Consider the following 22,264-nt stretch of genomic DNA (forward strand, 5'->3'; position numbering starts at 1 on the left):
GAGACCACAAGAATGTGCAACGAAAACGATATATTTATGCTAAGCCACCATCTCCCCATTATCGTATCGACAGCTTATCACCATTTTCATCAATCGAAAGTTGATAGACGGCGGTTAATTGCGGACCCACTCTTTGCCTTTCCCAGTCTAGCTGCGGGCCTTAATCCTCCGCTCCAATTATGGGCCGCGCTCTCAGTGGCTGCATCTCAAAGTTATGCGTGAAGGTAAAGCCTCCATGGTACGCAAGCCTAATCAGCAACTCTAATCAGTCATTAAGAGATCCAAACAAGGAATGTCATCGGTTATGACTTTAGATCGAGCAGGAGTCCCCTCGCCCATGGAATACCGAGAATGGCAGGGTTGGCCTACTGGCGTATGATTAAAAGAATGTGTTACTGAGCAACAGATGGGCCGTCCACTTGCGGAATGGTTTGTCGTCAGCGATTCGAAAACCGTCTGCATTTCGTTTCGAAGGTCGGGATCAGGTTCGAAGCAGGAAGTGAGAATAATCTCAGTACTAGGGTCCGTTGAAAAAGGGGTACTAGTAAATGGTGGCTTTGCAGTTCCGATGGCCCATATAAGGGCATCGTTCTCAACGGTAGGATATGGCCGCACACCGCGAAGTATCTGAGCACAGTGCTCAGCTCCCAGAGCCAAAAATGCGTTGGAATATGCGTACCTCCATGGCTGTGCATCCGAATGCCCAGACATCACTCTTCATGTTGCGAAAGGGTTCTTCGGCCATGCACACTTCAGGTGCCAAGTATCGCCAAGTCCCAAACTGACCCATGCTTGTGGCGTCGATATATGTAGATTTGTCCGAAATAATGAATGAAAGGCCAAAATCGCATAACTGCGGTGTTTTCTCACTGCTCACGACAACATTTTGCTGACGATGATATTACTGATTATGTCGATGTGTGACATGACAAGGACTCACGGGTTTAATATCGCCATGCACTATCTCCCGGGAATGGAGATATGCTAAGCCATGAGCAATCCCGCAGATCTAAAATAGCGCACATGAGTAAGTGGTCCATAAAGTGCAGAGGTCGATTCACCAAGGCTTGGCGATCAGCGTCCTGACGGCGCCGTAGATAAGATTTGACATTCCCTTCGTCGCACCAATTTGACACCAAGCCCGGACATAGATCTTCCGTGCTTTCAAGGTATGATATCCATCCATGAAGCTTAACTATATGTGTATTCGTCAATTGGCGCCACACCCTCATCTCGCGAACCAGTCGCTTGAAGGATTGCGAATGAATGGCAGCGGATTGTCTCTCATGTACGAGTTAACATACGTGAAGAAATTCGCTGACAGGATCACGATCGACATATCTGAAAGCCTTGATGCAAACCTTTTCCTAGAGAGACGCGTGAGAAGGCAGTTCGAGCACGAATATTGATTTGGGGTGTCTATATACGAACCGTGTTGTAGATTCCCTTGTATATCACCCCAAAGGACCATGCTCGATTATGCGGTATAGCTACTTGACCGTCAAGAATCCTGTCGTCAACTTGCAGCAGTCTCTCCTTGATATTTTGTAGTAGTTCATCGACGGGTGACATGGCTCAATATTCACCATGTGTGAAGGGATAAAGACAGTGAAGAGATCCAAGGGAGAAGGTGTAGGGTGACCCAGCAGGACAGAAAGAGCCGGTCTGCCACAGGGCAGCACTAACGCACCCCTTGTTTGGTAATGGCAAATAAAAGTAGACTACCGATTGCGGGAATTGACTTCTAAGTCAAAGGATTGGTCTTTGGTGGGGAGTGAGGATGCTGAGCAGACAAAGGTGCGCAATTGGAAATCAAAGGGAATGAGGGTGAAGGTAACTATTTGGAGATCTAACGGCAGAGGCAACTGAAGGCCTCGAATTGAGAGACCCCTTTCTAGAGGACCTAGCAAGTTGAGTTGTGAATTTTCCAGGGACTCGCTATTGAGGACATGGCTGATAAGGAGATAAGGACTATTACTAAACCTAAACCGAACCCCCAGAGCGTGATGCAAAGGTCATGTGCGACCCAAAAAAAACCTTCGCAAAATAAAAAATTCATTTCAGAACTAGCTGAAGGTGCAGAGGCAGCACAGAAAATTTTTATGTCACGATATCTCCTACGTTTTAACGATTGAATGGTCGAATCGACTTAACCGGGTCGTTCTCACGCCCAACTCCCAATCTGATTCCGGGTCTCTTTCGTTTTTTTCTTCCATTCAGTTCGATGACGCAAAATGATTAAAAACAAAAATCCCCCACTGCCTCACATGCCTACCGCATTTGTCGCTGGGAGCTTTTGTGCCCCGGCCTTCATTTGGAAAACCAGGAAACAGGACAGACCCGGCAAGGGGTCGCATGGCTGGCCCCTGTCAGGGTACCGAGCTGCTCAGACTCTAAGTCAAGGGATCCCGAGCCTTCGCTGGAGCTGAGGCCGAGAGGGACAGGATCAGTCTCAATGGGGGAACCTGGCAAAGCAGATTGCAATAGGGATTCCAGCTGAGCAGCGAGGGGAAGTGAGATCATATCATTGTATATACTATGTACAACATACCTGAGCAGCAAGGGGAAGTGAGAGAAGAAAGTTATCTTCCTCACTCGCTACCCAGGGAATGTGTCATATCCATACAATCCCGACCTCCGCTCCGGGCTCCTGGAACTCCGAACTCCGACTTCCGGAGCCCTACTTCCCTTCCATCACTTTCTCCTTGCCGACTCCCAAGAGGTTATCCCACCTCCGGCTCGGACACCACCTTCGGTCTGACTCCGGAACATTCCGGGTCCGACCCCAACCTCGACACCTTCCAGATGAGTACACAAAACCTATGCTCCCGACTCTGGACCTCCGCTCTGGAGTCCCGTTCGCGTCTCCATCTCCGGAACCTCCGGTCTTAGCTCCGACCTCGGACTTTGACCCCACCTCCGCTTATACCCATTGTATTGGTTAGCTCATTCCATTTAATTATGTTTGCCAATATTCCGGAGTTTAACCTCCGAGTTCGGACTTTCCGGACTTACTCCGGACCTTGCAACTATTGCATTGTCCATTTCAATTCCGCTATTCTCCCTCATTCCTATTTGGGCTGCTGCTTCCTTTCTATTCAGTCAGCTAGCCATTCCCCACTCCCAACCTCCTTCCTTCCTCCTTGGGCCCTGGCCCTTCATTCCTCCTTTGGGAAACACCATTGAGTCAAACACTTGACCCTCGGTGTTGTTCCTCTTTCCATCTCCCTTTGTCTCCTTTTGTCCTACCCTTGTTCCTTTTGATTCCGGACCCCTCCTTATATACAATGTACCTAGTAACTTGTAACCTCAGTCCGAAATTGACCTGAAATGCCCCCTAGAGACTTCCTGCTCACCTACTGTGAAATTAAGGACCAAATGGACAAACAGCAATGGCACAGCGCTCCGCTTGAGTCGCTGAGGCCAAGGTCCCTCCACGCTAAGTCTCCGATTCCACTCCAGAGTCGTCTGTTTCCGCCCAGTTCTAACAGAATGAGAAAGTCAGTATACCCGGCAAAGTGGGGCCGCTCTACAGAAGGAAATATAACAAATGTCTGTGCCAGTCCAGGGATGATGATCAGGCTGTGCGGGTATGGGGCAGGTGTGTCATCAGTTGTGTGTAAGCAGTCCGGACTTAACCGGGCTGTACTCTGACAGCCCCCAAACCAGTTCAACCATGCTCCAGTGTGACCTGGGCATCCCAAACAGGCTCCCAGTGCTTGGTTTTCGACATGCATGCAATGGGCTTTGGTCTTGCATGGGCAGCGTGAGGCATGAAACATGTGGCAGGGAGATGCTAGAGGTGAGTGAGGCCCTTTTTTCATCGTTTGACGCTTCATGTCTGTTACCCATTGGAAGTGCCAGAACTGAATGAACCTATCTCTATTTCTGTTGTAGATGCCATATCAATGACACATGCTTGCACGCCTGCAGTGCAGCCCCCAATGCATGCTGTACACGTTCCCTACATGTCATCCCTGACTCAGAGTCCAATTGGGCACCCTCCACGATCATCTGAAGGATCCCCTTCAGGTGTGTCTCCAGCTCAACAATGAGGGGGTGTCAGGGACGCGTCCGGGGTAGAAGGGGTCCGGATGTATCGCCTGGCAGAAGGGCCCTCGTGGGGTGCGAACTGGGCGTGTGTGCTGGCAGGTCCGGGAAGGGACAGCAGTCCCTGGCCACTTAGACTGAAGTGGAGAATGTGAGAAGAAGGTTACTTCTTCGGTTCCCACTTCAGGTACATTTATGTACATGCGGCTTGAGTCACATGACGAGTGCCACATCACCCTTGGAGACAGCCACAGGCATCTGGGTATCCCTGTGGGGGATCCCAAGAGCATCCACTGCATGCGCGCATGCTGGGCACAGCGGGAAGCCATCTGGGGTGTGTGGGCCAGACGGGTCAATAGTACATTGATACAGAGGAAGGTGGTCCATGTAGATAGAAGGAAATAAACAAGAAAAGGAAGATGAGAGGAATGAGATAAAGAAAGGGGAAGAAAGAGAGAAAGGAAAGGGGAGGAGAGACAGAGGAAGGAGGAGGGAGAGGGTTGGACAGTGGGGGCAGGGTGTCATATCCATACATACCCGATCCCAATCTGACTCCCAGTCCTCCATCTTCACCACCTCCAGAGTCCTACCCTACTGCCGTCCGCTCCGATAATCACCTTCAGACCTGACACCACACCACCCCTCACCCCTCATGCCACCTCCACCCTTCCATCCTTCGCCTACCTTATCCTTGTCCGCCCCGATACTCACCTTGGACTGAACACCACTCCTCTTGCCACCCTCCTCCTCACACTCCTCCTCTTCCTCCTCACAACACCTCCACCCTTCCGTCACTCTCCTACCCTTCTCCTGTCCGCTCCGATACTCACCTTCGGACCTGACACCTTTCCTCTCCTCCACTCCTCTCCCCTTTCCTCTCCTCTCTCTTCCCTCTGACCCTCTTCTGCCGACCCTCCACCAAGTTATGACCTTCCACTGCTGTCCCGTACCCTGTACTCAGACTACACTTGTACCTTCGCTCCGAGATTCCGTCATAGCTCCCACCTCGGACCTTGACTCCACCTCAGCTTTAGTCCATTGCATTGGTGACCTCATACTATGTAAACACCATTGCCAATATTCCTTGGACTTTCAACCCCACCTCCATAACCTCCATAAGCTCCGTAACTGTCAGGGGACGACTCCCAGGTCCCCATGACCCTCCCCTATGGTCCACAGTCTCTGGTCTGGCCAGCCCGATCCAGGGCACAATCCTACTGTGGGTAAGGAGATGTATAGATAAAGGCAATGTAGAATACACTTGCCTACTGTGGGTAAGGAGATGAGAAGGAAGCTAACTTCTCATCTTCCCACAGTGGCCACAATATCAGCAAAACTTCTGGGGATACCCAGAAGTCACATGAAGGGGTAGGAACCGGGCCTGGAGCATGCGGCATGTGGAGCGTGTGTGGGTGCAGGAAGCACGGTGGGTGGAAGCGGGTCCGGAAGCGGGTCCGGGTCCGGGCTAGTCAGGGTGTGTGCCCTGACAGTAACCCCTGAGCCCCATGGACCATACTTGGCATTTTCGCCATCTGTAATGTATCTTTCGTGTTTTCCCCTCATCCCTATTTGGACTGCTGCTTCTCTCCATTCTAGCCAGTTATTCATCATCCCCACTTCCCCTCATCCTCCTGCCCCTCTGGGCTTCGCCCTCCCTACCTCCTTTCAGATGTACCACAGGTTCTGCCCAATGACCTTTGGTACCGCTCTGCTCCTGTCATCCCTTTGTTCCTGTTTGGATGCCTTTGTTCCGATTCAGACCCCCTTTGTTTCCCTTGTGCTTTTGCCCTCTCCATTATATATTGGTGCTTGTACATACTCATTTTAGGCCCTTAGTCTAAAATCGACCTGAAATGCCCCCTAGAGACTTCCTGCTCGCCACCTATGAAATTAAGGACCAAATGGACAAACAGCAATGGCACAGCGCTCCGCTTGAGTCGCTGAGGCCAAGGTCCCTCCTTGCTAAGTCTCCAGTTCCCCTCTGGAATCGTCTGCCCTCACCCAGTTCTAAAACTCCCTATCAAAGAAGACAGGGAACTCTTGGCATCACTATGCCCCCAAAAATGGAGGCAGAGGAAGTAAAGCCAAGGGATGATGGCCCACAGCCAAGAGTGTGGGAAAGTTCTGGGCGAGTAACTTGCCCGGACAGCCACACCATGTACTAGAGATCACATGGGCCAGGTGAGTAACTCGCCTAGACCACGTGAACCACAGGCTCACATGTAAAAGAACACACAACTGCGGCGAATCCCATGCATGCAAGAACGAAAACCCCTCCCACCACCACAAGAAACATAATGATGAAATGTCGTTCTCTGGGGGAGGCAACCCTCAGTTCGATCCAAACAAGCCACTGGACATCGAAATATGACAACCTGGGGAGCAAGGCTCCCCAGAACAACAACAACACCAGGTGCAGATAAGCGCCATGGACTACACAACGCATGCAGCACAAATGAGTGCCGTGAACCAACAACCATCCGCATTGCTAACAGGCACCGCATACCCCCAGCCTCCTCAGAGGGGCTTCCAACCATATGTGGTGCAAACTGCACCGATGGCACAACAAGCTCCATTCCAGGGGCAGCATTTGCTGCTGCAGCCCCAGGCATACTCCCCAGGGAACTTCCCTGGCCAGATCAACCCCTGGATTGGCCAATTCAGCCCAGGTCCAACAACACCCCAGCCAAATGCAGGCTGGGAATCAGCCATCATGTCAGCAGTAGCTGCTCAGACAGGTCAGCTCCGCAAGGAGCTGAAAGAGATGAAGTCCCTTGTAGGAGGGAGACGAGGGAGCGACAGTGGCTCCTCGTCCAGACTGTCCAAATGGGCATGGTCTGATAACTCGAGGGCGTCAGAAGACGCCTGTGACCATTGTGCCCACTGGAGGCGTGAATACAACAGAGCACAAAGAGATGCCGAGGGCATCTTCGACTCTCTGAAAGATACAGAGAGAGAGGTCGATCTCCAAAAAAGGGAGATCGAATTACTGAAACGCGAGCTCAGAGAGGCACGCGCACTGGCAGACCTCGCTGCCAAACCCATTATGACGGGGGCCTCCCAGGTCAGGGGGAGGGGATACAGTTCTGGGCCTCAGGAGGCGCGACCCCACATGGGGACTAGCGCATCAAGGGGTGGGGCACCGACTATCCCACCACCCTGTGGGCAGGCGACCCTGTCCGGGTTGCATAAGGGCCCGCCCTCAGAAGGGCAAACCCATGTCGAGGGGAAGAGGGAGAGCGGTAGGCAACTGATGGCAGACCCTAAAACCGGGACCACTGCCAGAGGCGGCGGGCTGCTGAGTACCTCAGCACCCTATGGGCAAGCTACCCTGCAGGGAAGTGTCCACATGCTATATGAGACTGCCAAACTCAACAAGTTCAGCAAAGTTGAAGCTCCAGTCAACGTAACAATCGACCCCAACTTCCCCATGAGGAGAATAGCAGGGTCAGAAGCGGCACATGATGCTGCATATGCTTGGTGGACAAGCGTGAGTGGGAAAGAATTCATACACTGGTACGAACAGGCCAAAGCTGCCTTCAAAAGCGGCAAGGTACACAGAACCCTTCGCAAAAAAGCAAAGGAAACCGAGAAATACTTCTTGGGACTCCCAAGTATTGCAAGACTCGCGGAGGAGTATAATTCCCTGGAGAACAAGGGAAAAATCTCCTGGGAAAGTCTAGGCAAAGCCGCCTATCTAAAGTCCCAGTTCAAACCACTCAGGACTCCTGAGGAACGTGCTGCAAGAGCTGCGGAGCGGGAAGCGAAAGCTTCCAAATACTGGGAAAGAGACGCAAGTCTCTGTGCTGGACAACCAGCCCAATGACCACCCTTCCCCACAGGAAGAACGGTAGACCTACCGTACTCCACACCTGAGCCAAGTAGCTCAGGAACACAACAACCCACTCCCACCCAGGGAGCGCCCACTTCGTTGAGCCCACAGCCCGACAATGTAGCCCAGGCTACGTCATCACATCCAATGCAGCAATCGGATGTCCAGATGAACAACCTGGAGGAAAACCCTCCTCCGGGGCAATGACTCCACCCTTGAGAAAAGGGAAAGTGACACAGTAATATGCCATCGAGGCGCCCGTGAAAACACCTTCCCCCAACTCAAGGCCCCACACACAATACTGTATGTGAGGAACTGCAAGTAACAATTGCGGAAATCTCTACTCCATCAAAAGACCCACATCCACCACTGCTCATGTGTAAACACCACTTACACACGAACCCTCACGGAACAAGTGAGGAACACCAAAGACATACAACCTTTGGGTCGAAATTCATTTTCAACAAACTCCACTACTTTTCTCCCTGCGATACCCATGTATTGCCGTTCACTTCAAAGTAATGGCCCACACTCACTTATTCCCTAAACCCTTTCTCTCTCCTTCACTGACATGTACAAAAATCGCCCACTTTAAAGTGGCGACAACAAAACACTCATTGATAATTTCAAACACAATGTAAATCAATTATTAAAACTTTGTTTTCTTCACCATCAACCTTGTATGCATTGCAAATGCAATGCAAGGGGGGAGAATGTCAGGGCAATAGCCCCGAACCCCGAGCCACATGTAATTAGATACATATAGTCACGTGGGTAAGCGGGAACCTCCAGGTAATACACACTACCGTAAAATACACACACTTGTATCACTTACAGCCCTGTGTGCTGAGCTACCCAGAGACCTCACATTACCCTTGTTCACCATTCTCACTTTATGAGACTGGAAGTCTAAGCTTACCTGGTTTTTATTTAACCAGGGGGCACCAAATATGGCATTGAATCTGTTGATGTTAATTACATCGAAATAGTGTTTTTCTACATGGCTGTTGATTTCAACATCCATGTTTGTTCCTTTCGTTCCCATTTGGAGGATTGGGATGTGGACCGCATGGATGAAGTCAAGCGATATTGCGTCCATTTCAGCTCCACTGTCAAATAGCACATAGGCTTTTATGCCTGCTATTTTTATTTGAGCCATCAGCGTTCTCTTTGTTGAGAGTGGTCTGTTTGTGGGATATTTTCCTGCATCTTTTGAGATGCGGAATTTCGCATCCAACAAGGGGGTCTGGGTTTCGATGGACTTCTGGTCCTTCTTCCCTTTCTCCTTGTTTTCCTTGGGTACTTTGGTGTATTTCCCCAAGGCGTTTTTTCTTGGTGCTTCCACCAAGGCTTCAGCAACTTTCTCATCTGCCATGTTTTCTAACTGGTGTGCCACAGCCAGTGTTACAGATACAGAGTCTCCAACGACCATATCCGTCACTCCCTCTCTCTCTCTCTTTCACTCTCTATCCTGATACCTTACTATCCTTACCCGTTCTACTCACTCCCCCCCTCATGCAAAGCTTTCCCCATTGGGGTTTTGGTGCTGGCCAAGGTTGTTTGTGTTTCGCAGGATTTCCCATGACCTTTCCATTTGTAGATAGTCACATGTTATGTACAGAAACCGCCGAAGGCGGTTCCCACTAACTACTACTACTCTCTACAACTGTCTTGTGTGCCATCCCTTGTACCAACCCCCCTCTTGTGACTCAACTGAACCTGTGTGCTTGTACAACTCTCAACATGTCCTATAAGTCTGGTTATATCGAGTCCTCTAACGGTTCTCGCCATGAGAACTCAAAGACTCTCGACTTGTGTATCATCCTATGGAACCTGTATCCTACGGGACTTCATCACTCAGCTCTCCCCCCAGCACCCAACGGACGACGTCATACATTGATCTTAGAGATCGTGAATACTCTGAGGCCCATATTCCCGTGATGCTGGCATGCTCGCTATGTGAGTGCCAAGTAGCCACCCATCCATCGTCTGCCCCCTCCCTCATCAGTCATCGTACCTCCTTGCCAACAGTACATTCCCTTTGGGAACGCCAAGTCACTGAAGGCCCCACTAGTCATTCCTCACTGTACACTCGTGTTAACAACCCACTACCAGTACGTTTGCACTGCAAATGCCAAGTAACCAATAGCAATGATACGAAATCTTCACCCATCTTACAAGTTGCGACTGTGCACAACCTGTGGCTGACCCGTCCACCCTGTTGTCTCTGACTATACACACCATCAATTCCTTAATAGCTCACTCCATCATGAACTACGATCGATGGGAATTCAATTGTCTGCTCTCATGCAAGACTGGGAACACTCATCAATACACTTCCTGTTATGGTACAGACTAGATACAACGATCATCATCCCTCTATAAGAACGGGTCAAGAAGGGAGGAATTCTCCCCATCTTCATAACAGCCAGTTTGATTTTGTAATTTATGTTGTCGTGGTCAACGACTGACATTGGGCCCATCCTTATGGTCCCAACATTAACTTCCTCACCCTCTGAATCGGGTGAGTATTGAGGTCCCTTGTATGGGTCCTCTACTTCGAAGCTTGATGCTCCAGAGTCACCAGAGTTGTTCTCTGGTTTTTCGTCTGATGAATCTTCCAACTCTTCTTCTGATGTGTTTGCAATTTCCATGGCAGCTATGCACCTTGGCTTTTCATCACTCATAGCATGATGTTTGGGGCAATCTTTTGTTTGCCCTATTTTGCCACATTTGCCGCAAATTGGGACTGACTTTTGGTCAGTTTTCCTCGAATTTTTCGAGGATATATCCTCTTTCCATCTGGGTTTGGGCTCTTCAGCCTTCTTTCCTAATGGGAGAGCTCTACTGCAGCTTGTGGTTGCTGTGGTGGTTGTTCGGGTGTAATATCCCGATTTGTAGGCTGAAGACATCTTCAGCCTGTCGATTATCTCATCTACATGAGATATTGCTTTTAACATCTCCTCGTTTGAGGAGAAGTCTGCTCTGATTCTGTCATGAGCAATCATTTCCCTCTTCCATTTGAGGGGAATGTTGTTTAGAAATCTGGCATTGAAGGACGCCTGGTCTGGTGGTGTCACCATCTGGGATGCTGCTTTAGACAATTCTAAGTAAAACTGTTTTAGGCCTTTTTCCACTTCATATTTAACGTTGCAGTATTTCTTTGTCGCGTTCAACACAGCAGAGGCTTTGATGAAAGTTCTCATCAGTATGTTGAGAACTTTGAGGAACATGCCCTCATCTCCTCTGAGGAGAGTTTCGTCTCGGAGTCTTATTCCAAGGTCGAACATGGGTCCCCTAATCTGTGAATCAAGCAGTCCAGATGGACTTCGTCGAATTGGGGACCTTTGCACCCTTGCAAGGTGAGGAATCCCAGTAGTTCTGTGAACCACTGCCAGAACAATTCCATGTCGTTCACCCCTGACTATTTTTTGTCAGGGAAAGCCAGCCCGTTCTTTAGAGCTTCTGGCTTCACTCCCTCTGGGTAGGGAGTGAGTATTCTCACTTTGGCCATTCTTATGGCCTTTTCATACCATTTTTCCAGGTACTCTTCTTGCTCCCCTGCCTTTGCAGGGTTGCTGTCCAATGGAGATTTCTCCTTTGGAGGGGTTTTCGCTGGAGGGAGTCTCTCTCACAGCATTTCTTTTATTTCAGGCAATTTTGCCTGAGATTGTATCAGGATTCTCTCATTGTTTTGAGAGAGTGTGGTTGTGTTACCTCTCTATTCAAGAGGCTTGTAAAAGGTGGAGGTTTGGCCAAACCTTTGGTACATGCTGATTCTCCTCCTGATTTCTGAACAGTGCCTCCTTTCGGCATCGTCTTCTCCTATCCTTGGGAGAAGGATCTCTTTTGCATCTCTGTGTCATGGCCGTGCATTCCGGCCCGTTCCCCGCCTGTCCCGATGCCGTCTGAGCCCGTTACCGCTATGCGAGCGTGAGTGCGAGCCCCAACCTCAGCCCTATCCTCCCTGAGGACTCCCTGCTCACTTCCCCACTTGACCCTAGGCTCCCCTACACTTGGCCGACTCCCCCGCTGCTGCACCAACCTCCCCACCCTGAGTCCACCTCCGGCACCATGCCCAGCGCGACTCCCCTACCCCGCCCACTTGGCCCCTACAGGGCCGCTACCATTCCCACACCTGACTCCGGCCCAACTCTGAGTCCAGCGCCGCTATGATACCATCGCCGCTATCGCGGCCCTACGCTCTTTCCTTTATTTATCTGTTATTGTTTGTTTTGACCCTTGGTCATTGCCAGCCGCTATGCGGCCAACCCCGCTCCTTATTCTTGTTTGCTTCTGGACCCTTCGGCCTCTGGCCTGGGTCCGCTTCCATTCATTTCTTCCTCCTATATATATCCTGTATGATACTTTATTGTACCTTAGCTCTAATATCGATGTGACCATGACCCCTAAGTCCTGACCCCAACAAGGCAACCCCAGTGAGTCTGAAATGAGGGCCAAGAGACAGCTAGGGGGCACAGCACTCCCTTTAGAGTTGCTGAGGCCAAATGCCCTACCCCCGGGCCTTGTTCACGGCATCACAGCCATCGTGGCCTATAGCGGCCCGCATCGGCGACCTTCGGTGCCGACTCCGGATCAGTGTCTAACACTCTGTCGAGTTGCTGATGATACTCCAGTGTACTTTCACTGGTTGTTCTTTTCGTGAATTTTTCATGAGTTCTGGTTTTATCCTGGCCTGTGGCCCAGGGGTATTTTTTTTGTTTCCTCACTATTTTGTGAGAAGTTTATTTCCTTCAGCAAGTCAGTTTGCTCACTGATTTTATCAGTCAGCACATCAATTGCGTTGGCCATTCTTTCTAGAGTTATCTCTAGATGAGCCATGCTATTATGGCTCATTTCCTCAATCTTTTTTTGGATTGAGTTTATTGCATTTATTATGCATGATTCCTGGTTTTCCAGGAGGAAGTTTGGCTGGGTGAGTAGTGACTCTCCCCAGTTAACATTGCCACTTCTGGGGGTTCCAGAAGGGGTTCTTGGAGTAAAGACTCCACACTTGCTTTGTTTAGGTGAGGCAGGGCGCTTCCCTTTCATGGAGGGGTCTGTTCACTGGTTTTTCCTTACTTTTCCGTAAGGCTTCCTCAGTGAACTCCCTCATTTTGGTTCGCTTTCTCTTCATGATCTTGGAGACCTCCTCCGAGGTTGGCGACCTTGCCTTGTCTGGCATGGCATGGGGAAGTGTAAACAGCGGAAGTTCTTTTTGAGCTTCCATGCTCTGAGAGATCCTGCTCTCAGGGCATTTCTTTATGCCTTCTTGGGCCTTTAGCCTGAGAAGAAGTTGTTCTTCGTTTCCTGTCCTCCATTTGGATGGGACCTGGAACAAGTCCAGTAATTTGTTGGATAGCCAACATGGAGGTTCTTCCCTCTGTTTCCCTTTGTCTGCCTTTGGGGCTTGACTTGGGGAAATGGGGGAAGACTCCAGGGGATAGTGGGGCCCTGGAGTTTCCAGCGACTGTATCCAATCAGCTTTTCGGGCTGATTGTTTGGCACTTACACGTTTATTGCACAAGTCAATCACCTCCTCTGGAGGTGGGAGATCTTCCCCAACTTGGGTGAGATCAATGTGACATGGAGTTCTAGGGGTATTGGGCCCTGCACTTACTCCATGTAAGTTTTTAAAACCCCCAGGGACCAGCCCTGAAGTGGTTATTCCTTCTGGATCATTTTGATCCTCATCATCATCTGACAACGGCTGTTGTTTTGAATCTCCCATAATGGGAGATTGCAGTTTCTTTATAAACCGCTTGTTCTTTTTTGTCATTGCTACAGATGCAACCTTGCCCTTGCAGGCATGTTTTGGCACCATTGGCGCTACCGAGTCAAGTTGTTAATGCGATGTGATAGTTTGTGTGGGTTGTGTTGTAAAACACACCTCATACACTTAAAAAAGTGTGAGGTCTCAGTGGGTTTGCTCAGCACATGAGGCTGTAAGTGATACGATGGTGTATATTATGGTGTGTGTAAGTGGTTAACCCGGAAGTTACTGCTTACCCACATGACTATATGTACATCATAATTACATGTGGCTCGGGGTTCGGGGCTGTTGCCCTGACAATCCAGAAGGCCCACAGGGGTGTGCAAAGTCACCCAGGTTCATAAGGTCAGAGGGGCAGGACTTTAGCTTCAGTGACTCAGGCAGAGCGCTGCACTCATTCTTATGTTGGTGTTATAAAAATGGGACCTAATTGGCTCATTTCTATAGCATTCGGGTGCAGGAGGGGGCTGTGACATTGAGAAGGTGTTAGAGTTAATGTGTCAGGGCCTGGCCCTCATTCTGTGATGGGCCCAGGGGGATCCTCCTAGTCGCTGGGGTATCTAGTCCCAGTCCGAGATCCTCAAACTCACTGAGGGGGCTAGCCCCAGCCTTCACAGGAAATGAGTTGAGAAGAAGGGTAACCTTCTCAACCTCCTGTGAAGCCGTTACAAATGGGAGCTGGGAACTATACAGTTTTCAGCTCTTTGCTGACTTTCCATAATTGGCACCCCCCATGGCAAGATTCTGGGTGAGCAGCTCGCCCAGAAAGTCCCCACAGTTGTGGCTGTGATGGTTTCTGGGTGAGTAACTTGCCCAGAACTTTCCCACAGGTCTGCATGCATGCAGGATTGTAGAATAGTGAGGGGAAAAATAGGGGAAAATGGGGGAAGGGTACCTGAGGGTGTGTGGGGTCAGGGGCTGTGCCCTGACATAATGTAACAGATGTTATAACAGTGGTGTTTACAGTAACATTGACTGTTGTTATGTAGCTCTCAGCAGGGACACTCGGATAACAGGGGAACAACCGACTTGATATTGTAACCGCACAGCGGTATAAGTAGTTAAAGTAATAACATGGATATCAGACAAAAGTAATAAGAAAGTGAGATACACAACAGCACTACATGTGGAAGGCAATCAACAGTGAAACACGAAACACATGGTAAAAGGGTATCATATCAGATAGCCGATATGGGCATGATATGCGTACCGGTGCATCGTCATGTCTTGCTCAAACAACATTGACATCAGGTGTTTTGGGTGCTAATTGTTGGTTAAGTTGTTACTATTTACATATCACGTGACTTTGTACGGTACAGGGCCCATAAGAGGCTAAAAATGGGAAATTCCCATTTCCATAACAGTTAGTGTGTTACGGATACGGAGTCTCCAACGACCATATCCGTCGCATGGTCAAAGACTTCCCCTCTCTATCGCTCCTCCCCTCTTTCTCCTTTCCGTCCTCTATCCCGCTACCCTATCCTCCTTACCCGTTCTACCCCTTTCCCCCCCCCTCGTGCAAAGCTTTCCCCATTGGGGTTTTGGTGCTGGCCGAGGTTGTTTGTGTTTTGCAGGATTTCCCACGACCTTACCATTTGTAGATAGTCACGCGTCATGTACGGAAACCGCCGAAGGCGGTTCCTGCTAACTAACAACTGCTCTACAACTGTCTCGTGTACCGTCTTCTGTAACAACCCTCCCTGTGACTCAACTGAACCTGTGTGACTGTACAACTCTCAATATGTCTTATAAGTCTGGTTATATCGAGTCCTCTAACGGCCCTCGCCGCGAGAACTCGAAGTCGAGAGACGAAGACTCTCAACATGTGTATCGTCCTATTGAACCTGTACCCTATGGGTCTTCATCACTCCGCTCTCCCCCCAGTACTCAACATACGACGTCCCATCACGATCATGGTGATCGTGAACACTATGAGGCCCACTTACCCACGATGCCGGCACGTTCGCTACGCAAACGCCAAGTAGCCGCCCATCCACCATCTGTTTCTTCCTTTGCCAGTCATCATATGTCCCCGCCAACGGTACGTTCCCTTTGGGAACGCCAAGTCACCGTAGGCCCTAATAGTCAGCCCTCATTGCACGCCTATGATATCAACCCGCTACTGGTACGTTCACACTGCGAACGCCAAGTACCCGATGGCAACTACGCGAAGCTCTCACCCATCTCACCAGTCGCGACCTCGCACACGGTACGCTCCATTGAGGAGCGCCAAGTATCCGTGGCTGACCCATCTGTCCTGATATCTCCGACTACCTATCATCAATCCCTTAATAGCTCACTACATCACCCATCGCGATCGATGGGAATTCGATCGTCCACTCCCAGGTCAGACTGGGATCACTCATCAATTACACTTCCAGTTATGGTACAAACTAGATATGACTCTCGTCTTCCCACTATAAGAACGGATCGAGGAATGGGGAATTTCCCCCATCCCCGTAACATAGTGTCCCAATTTCAGACAGGAGTCTTACAACAGAGAGTAGAGACAAGGGGGGTAAATCCTAGTTGATATATGAACTGAAGTACATCCAGTGTAATCTACACAAGTTATAAGGACAACTAACTAAATAGGACCAGCCTGGAAGGAGTGGCAGATCAGGTGCCAATATTGGTGCATTGTCAGGGCACACTGCACTGCACTGCACCGCTCCCCTCCTCTTCTTCCTCTTCTTCCCTTTCTTTTCTCTCTTTCTCTTCTTCCCCTCTATCCTTATACAGACAACCCCCTTTCTCCCACATCTGTAGCACAGACATGTCCAACACTGAGCATCCCACATGGGTACTGCAATGCCGGGCGTGCTGTGCATTCTTACTTGTACTTCTCTCCTCTGACACTTGGGATCGACCATGGAGCCACCTGTGACAACCTGGCTTCATCCGAGGCTGACATGGCACCTCCATGTGACCTGCTTTCACATGTATATAAACTAAGCCAAAGCAGGACCGAAGAAGCAGCCTTCTTCTCATTCCCACTTCAGCCTATGAAGCCACACAGGGATGTGAGTGTCAGGGGATGACTCCTGGGTCCCCATGACCCTCCCCTATGGTCCACAGTCTCTGGTCTGGCCAGCCCTATCCAGGGCACAATCCTACTGTGGGTAAGAAGATGTATAGATAAAGGCAATGTAGAATACACTTGCCTACTGTGGGTAAGGAGATGAGAAGGAAGCTAACTTCTCATCTTCCCACAGTGGCCACAATATCAGCAAAACTTCCGGGGATACCCGGAAGTCACATGAAAGGGTAGGAACTGGGCCCGGAGCATGCGGCGTGTGGAGCATGTGCACATGCGGGAAGCACGGCAGGTGGAAGCAGGTCCGGATGCAGGTCCGGGTCCGGGCTAGTCAGGGTGTGTGCCCTGACAGTGAGCCCAAGTGAGGGCTACCCATCATACAGTCTCACCACCCTGCTGCTGTCCAGGCCGCTAGTGCCAAGCGCTACACTGCTACCTCTGCCTCTTTAGAGCCATCCCTGACATGCATGAAGGGTAAACAAATAAGCAATATTGGCAATCAAGGAGCAACCTTGCCAACAAAAGGTAATTAAGAATATGTGGTAAACAAGTGAGTGGCAACAGAGAAATAGCATCCATAAATGAACAAAAGGGAAAAGGCCATCTGGCTGGTGGGTGGATAACAATGGAACACCTGAACAGGCAGCCTTGATTGGAAGGTGTTAGACATGGGTCCGGGGTCGGCACCGAGGGTCACAATAGGCTGCAATGGCTGTGATGCCATGAACAAGGCCCAAGGGTAGGGCATTTGGCCTCAGCAACTCTAAAGGAGCGCTGTTCCCCCTAGCTGTCTCTTGGCCCTCATTTCAGACTCACTGGGGTTGCCTTGCTGGGGTCAGGATTTAGGAGGTTGTGGTCAAATCGATATTAGAGCTAAAGTACTATAAATGTATCATACAGGATATATATAGGGAGATGAAATGAATGGAAGCGGGCCCGGGCCGAAGGCTGAAGGGTCCGGAAGCAAAAGGGAACAAGGAGCAGGGTTGGCCACACAGTGGCCAGCAATGACCGAGGGTCAAAACAAACAATAACAGATAAATAAACGAAGGGGTGTAGGGCTGCAATAGCGGTGATGGCAATGTGTCAGGGTTCAGCACCCTGCCTTAGGGTGCCCCGGACTCCCCACCTACTTTACCCCCTTTTATTCTTTGACTGTTGCCTTGTTGTTGCCTTTGTGTGTTGTGTACACGCGCGCACGGGATAGTGTGGGAACTTTCTGAGCGAGCAGCTCACTCAGAACGTTCCCACGGGTCACAGCCACAATTCTGGGTGAGCAACTCGCCCAGAACGTTCCCACGCTTACTGGGCACTGCCACCTGGATGTTCCCTCCAGGTCACACTACACAACTCTAGGAGCTGTATAGTTGTGGGCATGTGACCCATTCCTTTATATAGCAACCATGCGGGGAGATGAGACCTTTACCCTTCTTCTCATCTCATGCCCCGCATGGCAAGTGTATATACTCTCTTCCTTTTTACTATACATCTCATGCCCCGCATAGTGTGAGGACAGGTCAGATGGGGGTTGAGGTCAGGGAGCCTCCGAGTCCGAGGCCGGGCCCTGACACAATGGTATCAGCGCTGGACTCAGAGTTGGGCTGGAGTCGGGCACAGGAATGGTAGTGGCCCTGTAGGGGCCAAGTGAGTGGGGTAGAGGAGTCACACTGGGTGTGGTGCTGGAGGCAGACTCGGGGCAGGGAGGCTGGTGTGGCAGTGGGGGAGTTGGCCAAATGTAGGGGAGCCTAGGGGCAAGCAGGGAGGGTGAGCAAGGAGGATAGGAGTGAGGTCAGGGCTCATGCTTGCACTTGCACAGTGGGAACGGGCTCAGGCGGCATCAGGATGGGTGGCTAACAGGCCAGAATGCATGGCTGTGACAGAAGTGTCAGAGTCCGTGTGTCAGTTCACACATAAGAATCTCCCTGGGAAACTAGTCATTGTTAAAGCTGGGGAGCCAACCCAGCTGGCGATAAGGCCTTATATACATGAGTTCCACAACTCATAAGAGCACAGCTACATTGGGAATACATGGTAGCTGATAGAGAAGTGACATGAGATAGGAGAATAGATCATGCGGATAAGGGGGCGATTGTCATATCCGTGCATACCCGATCCCGACCCAACTCCCGGACCTCCTCCTTCACCACCTCCAGAGTCCTGCCCTACCGCTGTCCATTCTGATATTCACCTTCGGTCCTGGCACCACACCTCCTCTCACCTCCCATGCCACCTCCACTCCTCCATCCCTCTCCTGTCCTATCTCTGTCCACTCCGATACCCACCTCAGACCGAACACCACTCCTCTCACCACCCTCCTCCTACTCCTCCTCCCACTCCTCCACTCCCTCCTCACAACACCTCCACCCTTCCGTCATCCTCCTACTCTTCTCCCGTCTGCTCCGATACTCACCTTCAGACCTGACAACTCTCCTTTCCACCACTCTTCCCTCTTTCCTCCCTCTTCCCTCTGTTCCTCTTCCGCTGACCTCCCGCCAAGTTATGACCTTCCACCGCTGTCCCATACTTTGTACTCAGACACCGCTTGAACCTTTGCTCTGAGCCTCCGTCATAGCTCCTACCTCGGACTTTGACTCCACCTTGGCCTTAGTCCATTGCATTGGTGACCTCATACTACATAAACACCATTGCCAATATTCCTCGGACTTTCAACCCCACCTCTGTAACCTCTGTAAGCTCCACAACCTCCGAGCTCCATGGATCATCTTCGGCACTTTTGCCGCTTGTAATGTATCTCTTGTGTTTTCCCCTCATCCCTATTTGGACTGCTGCTTCATCAGCAAAAAAATGTTATGCTCCTGAGTGCTCCGGAGTATTGAGAGCACTGGGAGAATCAGGAGGAGATTGGCTGGTCCAGGAACAGCCCATTTCCTCCGGAGTTGGCTAGGTACTCCAGGGCACTCCCAGGAGGGCCTGGAGCATTGCTTTGTGCACAAACATATCCAGTAAATACAATTTAAATGCTTCAAAGTGTATAGGGGTGAGAAGCTTCTGGGAGCTCCTGGAGCATTTGAAAATGAAAAGGAAAAAAAAAAGGGGAAGATCCCCCATGAATACCTCCTACCACAAGACTAACACAACAAGACACTGCTTAACATTTAGATCAAACACTATACTATATATCAAGGACACTGAGACTCACCAATATACAATCAAAATTTATGGCCTGATATATGATTAATCTGGCAACTTAATCACTTTCGGGCTGGCAGAATATGGGGGAGAATGAGGGGGGGAGAATGAGGGGGGGAATGAGGGGGGGATATAGAGGGAAATGAGGAAAATTTGAAAAATAGGGACTTCTAAAAAGTTGAAAAAAATAATTAGGGAAAAATCAAAAAAATTCAGGAACTGTAGTGCCTTTGAAGTGCTTTCAGGATATATAATTATTTGCAAAATCGAGGAAGAAATGATGGAGAAAAATGGAAAATACTTTTGGAGACCCGAGAAATAATGAGAACTGAATTGATGGGAAAGTCTGAAAATTGAATAGGGAAGTGAGGGGAAGCCTTGTAGCATTGTTATTTTCTGCTGTTCTAATTTTTCCTGATTGTTCTTGGTCTCACTCCCAGCTGCTACTGGATACTCCTGGATACTCCTGGAAGCTCCTGGGAGGGTCCAGGAGCAGCTAATGGAAAATACTTTTGGAGACCCGAGAAATAATGAGAACTGAATTGATGGGAAAGTCTGAAAATTGAATAGGAAAGTGAGGGGAAGCCTTGTAAGCATTGTTATTTTCTGCTGTTCTGATTTTTCCTGATTCTTCTTGGTCTCATTCCCAGCTGCTCCTCAATACTCCAGGAAGCTCCTGAAAGCTCCTGGGAGGGTCCAGGAGCAGCTGGGAGTGAGACCAAGAACAATCAGGAAAAATCAGAACAGCAGAAAATAACAATGCTTACAAGGCTTCCCCTCACTTTCCTATTCAATTTTCAGACTTTCCCATCAATTCAGTTCTCATTATTTCTCGGGTCTCCGAAAGTATTTTCCATTTTTCTCCATCATTTCTTCCTCAATTTTGCAAATAATTATATGTCCTGAAAGCACTTTAAAGGCACTATAGTTCCTGAATTTTTTTTTGATTTTTCCCTAAATTTTTTTTTTCAACTTTTTAGAGACCAAAATTTTCCTCCCACTGCTCCTGGCACATTACATACTCCTCACCACTCCCAGCTGCTCCTGAACCCCCTCCCAGGAGAACACTATTGGCTCCAGGAGTGCCCAATCTGCTGTTTTGTCTCCCACATGCTCCAGCCACTCTTGATGCTCCGGAGCATAACGGACTTTTGCTGATGTTCTTCCCATTCTAGCCAGTTAGTCATCATCCCCACTTCCCCTCATCCTCCTGCCCCTCTGGGCCTTGCCCTCCTTACCTCCTTTTGGACATACCACAGGTTCTGCCTTATGACCTTCAGTACCACTCCGCTTCTGTCATCCCTTTGTTCCTGTTCAGACGCCTTCGTTCCGATTCGGATCCCCTTTGTTTCCTTGTGCTTTCACCCTCTCCATTATATATATCGGTGCTTGTACATACTCGTTTTAGTCCTTAGTCTAAAATCGACCTGAAATGCCCCCTAGAGACTTCCTGCTCGCCTACTGTGAAATTAAGGACCAAATGGACAAACAGCAATGGCACAGTGCTCCGCTTGAGTCGCTGAGGCCAAGGTCCCTCCTTGCTAAGTCTCCGGTTCCCCTCCAGAATCGTCCGCCCTTGCCCAGTTCTAACAGCGATAACAGGTAAGGGGTGATGCGATAGCGGAAATAGCACATTGAATACAACCTGCATTCTAACTACAGCAAATCACATGCAGATATTGGCTTACAGGTACTCAACCTATCTGGATAGGGGTCCAGGCCGGCCGGATAACCATCCATGCCCTGACAAGAAGGCACATGTGTGGGGGAGAAAGTACAGATGAGGGTGATGGATGGATGGGTGGATGGTCAGATAATGATAGTAGCAGGTGGGTGGGCCGGTGGTGCTGGGGCATGTTGATGGATGTTATGGATATTGCTGGGTCATGACAGCACCTCCACATTAGGCTGGATGATGAATATCTATTACCTATACCTCCCTATTCGGTTGGAGGACAAATGCTTATTACATCAAATTCACGTGATATTTTTATTTTGCTTTTGGTTATTTAAATGTACCATCCCTGAGCAGCATGGGACAAATCTGACTCCTATTCAGAAGGGCCAGTCAGGTCCCAGACTATCACATTCCCAACACAATAATATTGAATGAATAGGGTGGGCCATGAGTGTGCAGCCTATCTCCCTTACAGGCTTTCACCCTCCCTTATGAGAATCCTGTTGGGATGGTCTAATGCATGCATGCCTGCCTTTCAAGCCAAAGCTGAGTGAGGATATGGGTGGGCCGACTGAGGATTTGAGTTCAAGGTCCACTAAGCTGAGTGAGGATTTGGATGGGCGGAGGATTTGGATTGGGTCAATTATAGGGGTTTGGACAGCAGATTGGATTGGGGTGAGAGTTTGGATTTGGTGGAGAGTTGGGCTGAGAATGGGTTGGGTTGGGTTGGAGTGAATTAGGTCA

General features: G+C 49.7%; 1 protein-coding gene across 1 annotated transcript; it reads right to left on the reverse strand.

Annotated features, from left to right (window-relative positions):
* Window positions 1-11: 11 nt before the first annotated feature.
* EI90DRAFT_2997835 (kinase-like domain-containing protein) lies at window positions 12-1,988 on the reverse strand. Its single transcript, XM_039056247.1, has 6 exons — window positions 1,432-1,988; window positions 1,305-1,367; window positions 1,062-1,247; window positions 941-1,009; window positions 680-889; window positions 12-627 (listed from the first exon to the last, which is right to left on the reverse strand). The coding sequence occupies exons 1-6, from the start codon at window positions 1,570-1,572 to the stop codon at window positions 262-264; spliced, it is 1,035 nt and encodes a 344-aa protein (XP_038914363.1). The 5' UTR covers window positions 1,573-1,988; the 3' UTR covers window positions 12-261.
* Window positions 1,989-22,264: the final 20,276 nt, after the last annotated feature.

This window comes from Cantharellus anzutake (genome assembly GCF_015039405.1).
Source record: "Cantharellus anzutake strain C23 chromosome Unknown EI90scaffold_35, whole genome shotgun sequence".
Classification (NCBI taxonomy): domain Eukaryota; kingdom Fungi; phylum Basidiomycota; class Agaricomycetes; order Cantharellales; family Hydnaceae; genus Cantharellus; species Cantharellus anzutake.